This window comes from Primulina eburnea, chromosome 18, assembly GCF_022965805.1.
Source record: "Primulina eburnea isolate SZY01 chromosome 18, ASM2296580v1, whole genome shotgun sequence".
Lineage (NCBI taxonomy): Eukaryota > Viridiplantae > Streptophyta > Magnoliopsida > Lamiales > Gesneriaceae > Primulina > Primulina eburnea.
Window position 1 is genome coordinate 25,224,427 of NC_133118.1, and position 6,619 is coordinate 25,231,045.

Here is a 6,619-nt window from a genome sequence, read left to right on the forward strand (position 1 = left end):
CCAAACCATGCGCAACGAGTCACATAGACACAAGCTGCTCAAATTGCGACGATATGACACTTATGCTTCCGTACGGCTTCCTATCGATTCTAACTCGAACCAAGCCCAAAACAAGCCCTAGACTCGACCTTTAGACAACACCTAAGACTCTCATCCAGCCCATAAACATGCACCAGCCCTTAAACAAACCAAAACAACAACCCTAAGTTGCGAACAACACCCCATGCGTGCAAGCTTGTAACCTACGGCTGCAACGGCTATTTCCACCCAACCGGACCCTAACCAACCATTACCAGACCTACCTCGAGACCCTAATACCCTACCTAGACCCTAGCACCCGAGATCTGGTCCAGCCAACAACCAACCCGACACAACACAAGGTCGCAACCACCCCTATGCGCGGTCGTGCGCTGTTTCATTCCCTGCTGCACAAGCAGCTTCTCGACCCCTCTCGGGACACTTCTAAAAACCTCCTAAAACATGACCATAGGTAGCAGCAAGCCATAGGTACTGCCCAATGAAGACGTCAATTAAAACTCGAGAAAACGAAGAAGATGCGTAAAATGTATCGAAACAAGTTTTAATCAAGTTATAGATTATAGTATACATATAATTAAATAAATGAGTTTTCATGCATATTTTATATAAAAATACAGTATATACCATGATCGATGCATAAAGAAAAGGTTTAGACATGCCTTTGTGTTAAAACACACGAAATATCGACAAACGAATGCATGGGAAAACAGAGGCCGAATGGAGACAGATTGTAAAATCCAAGAATTTTAAGTTTTATCATTTAAGTTTATATCAGGATTTATCTCATTTTAAGATGTGAGATTTGTAAGATTGAGTGAATAATAATAAGATCGTGTATATTATTTGAAATTTCGCAGATAAAGGTCTAATATTTGAGTTGATATGGAGATACCGGGATAAAAATTAGGCAAAGGATAATAAAATCCCTAGAATTCGAAATTAATCAGTGTATATATATATGCAAATTTCGAAATTTGTATGGGATAAAAGATTTAATTTCGAACAATATCACGGATAGATCACGATTCGAGATAAAATATTTAAGTCAGATTTCAACGCGATATCACGCGATCTCGATAGCAGCCAACCCCTATAAATATGAGGACCCTATAAGCTCAAAAATCACACCTAAATTCGAGAATCTCCCCCTAGTCCCCTTAGGAATTTTCGAGCACAGCAAAGCACTGCTGCTGTCCGGCCAGTGAAGTAGGAATTTCAAAGAATCCTAGTTATTCACGTTTTTTCATCAAGAATTCAGGTAAGTGGGCTGTTTTAAATTTCGGTTTTATGCATATGAATTTTCGATTTTGGTTTTAAAAATTCGGTCGAACACCGTCTATACGTTTTTACGAAAGTTGGTACGTTTTTGTTTGGCACTGTGAGGATTCCCTGAAAATGGGTGGAATTCCAACATATGGCCCTTAACAGTGGGATAGAACTGTTTTACGGCCTCGCCCCCTTAGAGGATCAAAACTTAGGGACTGATATCAGTAAACCATGAAAGGTGAAAAATCGCAGTGTTATTATGATATGATTATGATGTTACGATTATGAAAAGCATGCTATGTTATGATTCGAAATTGTTATAAAATGTTATGCGGTATTCAAATTCCCCCACTTGCTGAGTATTTCCCAAAATACTCACCCCTTACTCTACCATCCCCAGATAAATCAGAAGAAGAAATAGAGAAAGAAGAATCAGACGTCAGTTTTTGGGCTGATAGTGGACGTATGAAAAATTTTAATTAAGAATATGTTATTATGTGTTTTGATTTAAGTTGTAAACGCTTCCGCAGATTTTTATCATTTTCAGAGTTACTGTTGTAAAGACGATTCCATTTTTATGGTATTTATGATATAAACTGGTTTTTGGTTTATAATGTACTACGAGGCTTGTTGTTTAACAATTATGTGATTGTTGAATAACGCCGGTGTCGACTAACCTCGATCTCGGGGCGTGATATTTAAGTGGTATCAGAGCCGCCAGGTTCATAATCCGAGTGGGAAAAATCGATTTTCGAAAAAAAAAAATCGGAAAATTTTTCGGCCAAACAGCGCCTTACGCGCGCAGCCGAGCTCTTCCGCCTATTCCGGCCGCTTCCGGAATAGTTTCTCCGATCTGAGAATAGATCTAGAACCGCCTCAATGAGACGAACAAAAGCCCTCAAACAATTTCAGATTTGGCATTCGGATGCAACGGGAATTTCAGATCTACGGATTTGCCGTATGAACCCTAACCCGAAACTTATTTTGTCCAATTACCCTACCAATCCTACTTCGATTTTCAATTAAATTTATACAAACAATATACAATCCATACGTAACCTTTCCCACTGATCAATTTGTGAATCGGATCAACCAATCGGAAACGCCCAAATTCAAGTGAGTTAACCGAGTTTTAGTGAATTCCGGCCAAATTAAGTAGCTTTCCGACCGATTCTGGTTGTGCCACCACCGGTTCTGTGATCCTGACCCCTTCGCCGACCCACTTCTTTACTCCGACCATACTCCGGCAAGTCAACCCGGCGAGTCAACTCGGCCGAGTCAACCCGCCAGCATGTGTTCTTCGATTTTTTTCGTAGGAAACTCCGAATTCGGTTCAGTCAACTGTTCTGGAACCCTCTCGACGTATTCTTTCAATCCATATGTTTATCCCTAGACTTTCCATTTTTGGAAAATATCTCGAAAAATCTCGTTCAACGCGTTTCTATTAGTGCTTATTGGATTTTTATGGAATTTTATTAAGAAAACAATTAGTATTGACCTATATTGTTGGGATTGTATTTATCTTAAGATAAGTTGACTTAAGCTTCTGACTTAAGGTGAAATATTTGATTTGGGGACAATAAATTATGGGAAGAAAAAAAAAACTAGTATGTGAAAATCTGAGATAAGAGTTATAATAAGTTTTGGATATTCCAATATGGAAGTTGATTTTGGGCAATAGTTAAATGTGAAAACATTAATTTGGGTTCTTAAGAATGCTAAGCATTAACTTTAAATATGTATAATTTTGGGTTACCTTGTCTAAAATGAAGTTGAGAAATAATATCTTAAGGTTTAAGTAATTTATATTATTTTGGGATAACTAGTAGATTCCGATCTTATATGAATAAAATAAGTTATGAGATTATTGTTGGATATTGAGGAAGGTACAACATAATAAGTTTTGCATTTTCGGTACTAAGAAAGATTCAAGGAGAAAGACATTCAATAAAAATATTTTGTGTTAGAGCTCTCTAAGCTGATGGTCTCGAGGAAAGTAAGGTTTAGTGCAAGTAAGATTTAACAAAAGAATTAATTGAGGATTTATTTCATTTGTTCAAGGTTGAATAAGATTTTATTTTATGAAGACTGAGTGATAATTTTTCGGGATTTAAATCAATAGGGTATAGATTGATATTGAATTAAGTTCCAAGATTTTATATGGGTTTTTAGTTTTGAGATAGTAATCGTGATAATTTCAAGATAGAATAAAATCATCATCTATTCGTATATATTCAGTGCCGAGTTGATTCAAAGCACTTTGGTAATATTTCGACGTCATCATATGGATGGATTTGTTATCTAAGAGTAGTGCAATAGCAGATTGCCGGAGTAAAAATTTCAAACTCCGAAACGCGAACCAAGAAAAAATAAGGTGTCATGGCTATGGCAAGAGACAGAAATACATTTTTCTGCTTCCCAGACTTGGAAAGCTATTAAATCAGGCAAAGAAGTTTACCTAGCAATGGTGAACGAAGTGCATGAAGAAATTGAGCTCAAGCTGGAAGATACCCTAATAATACAAGAATTTCCGAAGGTTTTTCTGGAATAATTCTCGGGATAGTGTCGGACCACGAGGTTGAGTTCAAAATCAATGTGGTTCTCAGTGTTGCACCAATTTCAATAGCACCATACCGAATGACGCCAACTGAACTCCATGAGCCAAAAGAACAACTCCAAGAATTTCTAGACAAGAATCGATTTCAACTGGGTACGTCTCCATAAGGAACTCCAGTACTGATTGTGAATAAGGAAGACGGAAGTATGAGATTGTGTATAAATTATAGAGAACTCGATAAGATCACAATCGAGATTAAATATCTTCTTCCAATGATAGACGATTCTTTTCGATCAACATAAAGAAGTTACAATATTTTTCAAGCTTGACCTGAGAAGATGTTACTACCAATTGAAGGTCAGGGCTGAAGATATTCTCAAAACAGCTTTTCGGACAAGATATGTGCATTATGATTTCACAGTGATGCCTTTTGGACTGACCAACGCGCCTGCAGCCTTCATGGACCTAATGAATAGAGTGTTCAAACCATTCTTGGATCAGTTCATAGTGGTATTTATTGACGACATCCTCGTCTATTCTTCCAACGAACATGATCACGAAGAGCATCTCCGCATTGCACTTCAGACTTTGAGAGAGAAGGAACTTTATGCTAAGTTTAAGAAATGTGAGTTCTGGTTACGTAATCTCTGAAGCAGGAGTATCAGTGGATCCCAAGAAAGTCGAGGCAATTACAGAGTGGCCAAAACCTAAGAACGCCACAGACATCAGGAGCTTTCTGGGACTGGCAGGGTATTACAGAAAGTTTGTCGAAGGTTTTTTTTCTCAATCGCCATACCACTGACTAGACTCACTCAGAAGAATTCCAAGTTCGTCTGGGACGAAGGTTGCGAGAAAAGTTTTCAGACGTTAAAAGAAAAGCTCGCATCCACGCCAGTACTAATCTTACCCACTGAAGATAAGGAATTCACCATCTACAGCGACGCATCTAAGGAAGGTTTGAGATGCGTACTCATGCAAGAGGGAAGAGGAATAGCCTACGCATCAAGGCAGTTGAAACCGCACGAGCAGAACTACCCTACGCATGATCTGGAGCTAGCAGCAGTTGTATTTGCCTTAAAAATTTGGAGGCACTATCTCTATGGCGCCAAGTGCGAAATTTTCACAGATCACCAGAGCCTCAAATACCTGTTCACCCAAAAGGAACTTAACATGAGGCAAAGACGGTGGATCGAACTCCTGAAGGATTACGACCTGACTATCAGTTACCATCCGGGTAAAGCAAATAGGGTGGCCGATGCCTTGAGTCGGAAAAGTGGAAACAAGATCACCCTTGTATTGGGATGAAGTGGGAGAAAAGGCAATAGTAGGACCCGAGCTCGTACAGACAACAATAGACAAGGTTACAGTAGTTCGAGAGAAACTCAAGGCAGCTCAAGATCGACAAAAGAGTTGCGCAGATCTGAAAAGAATGCCAGTAGAACTCAATATTGGTGAGAAGGCCTACGTAAAAGTCTCGCCTATGAAAGGAGTGGTCCGATTCAGTAAAGCTGGGAAGCTAAACCCTCGTTATGTGGGACCCTTTGAGATTTTGGAAAAGGTGGGCACACTAGCTTACAGATTAGCACTGCCACCAAACATGTCTAGAATTCACAACATTTTCCACGTGTCCCAACTACGGAAGTACATCTCGGACCCAAGCCACGTGTTGGAAGCAGAACCGCTCATGATCGAAAGTAACTTGGGAGAAGAGCTGGAGTACGAAGAAGTTCCCATTAGAATTGTGGACACCAAATACTAAGGCGACATATCATCCCCCTACGTCAAGGTGCAATGGTCGAACCACACGGAAAGAGAAGCCCCGTGGGAGCTAGAAGAAAGGATGAGGGACCAGTACCCGTACCTCTTCATAGACCAAGTCAATTCAAGTTTCGAGGACGAAACTTCCCATAAGGAGGGAGAGATGTAAAATCTAAGAATTTTAAGTTTTATCATTTAAGTTTATATCAGGATTTATCTCATTTTAAGATGTGAGATTTGTAAGATTGAGTGAATAATAATAAGATCGTGTATATTATTTGAAATTTCGCAGATAAAGGTCTAATATTTGAGTTGATATGGAGATACCTGGATAAAAATTAGGCAAAGGATAATAAAATCCCTAGAATTCGAAATTAATCAGTGTATATATATATGCAAAATTTCGAAATTTGTATGGGATAAAAGATTTAAATTTCGAACAATATCACGGATAGATCACGATTCGAGATAAAATATTTAAGTCAGATTTCAACGCGATATCACCCGATCTCGATAGCAGCCAACCCCTATAAATATGAGGACCCTATAAGCTCAAAAATCAAACCTAAATTTCGAGAATCTCCCCCTAGTCCCCTTAGGAATTTTCGAGCACAGCGAAGCGCTGCCGCCGTCCGGCCAGTGAAGTAGGAATTTCGAAGAATCCTAGTTATTCACGTTTTTTCATCAAGAATTCAGGTAAGTGGGCTGTTTTAAATTTCGATTTTATGCATATGAATTTTCGATTTTGGTTTTAAAAATTCGGTCGAACATCGTCTATACGTTTTTACGAAAGTTGGTACGTTTTTGTTTGGCACTGTGAGGATTCCTTGAAAATGGGTGGAATTCCAACATATGGCCCTTAACAGTGGGATAGAACTGTTTTACGGCCTCGCCCCCTTAGAAGATCAAAACTTAGGGACTGATATCAGTAAACCATGAAAGGTGAAAATCGCAGTGTTATTATGATATGATTATGATGTTACGATTATGAAAAGCATG

The 6,619-nt window shown here is 38.8% G+C and overlaps 1 protein-coding gene across 1 annotated transcript; it reads left to right on the forward strand.

Moving 5' to 3' along the window:
- The first annotated feature begins 5,291 nt into the window (after positions 1-5,291).
- LOC140819194 (uncharacterized) lies at positions 5,292-5,621 on the forward strand. Its single transcript, XM_073179203.1, has one exon. The coding sequence runs from the start codon at positions 5,292-5,294 to the stop codon at positions 5,619-5,621; it is 330 nt and encodes a 109-aa protein (XP_073035304.1).
- Positions 5,622-6,619: the final 998 nt, after the last annotated feature.

What these genes read in the sequence shown, in the direction of transcription:
- LOC140819194 (XM_073179203.1), top strand. Translation starts at nt 5,292, where the DNA reads ATGCCAGTAGAACTCAATATTGGTGAGAAGGCCTACGTAAAAGTCTCG.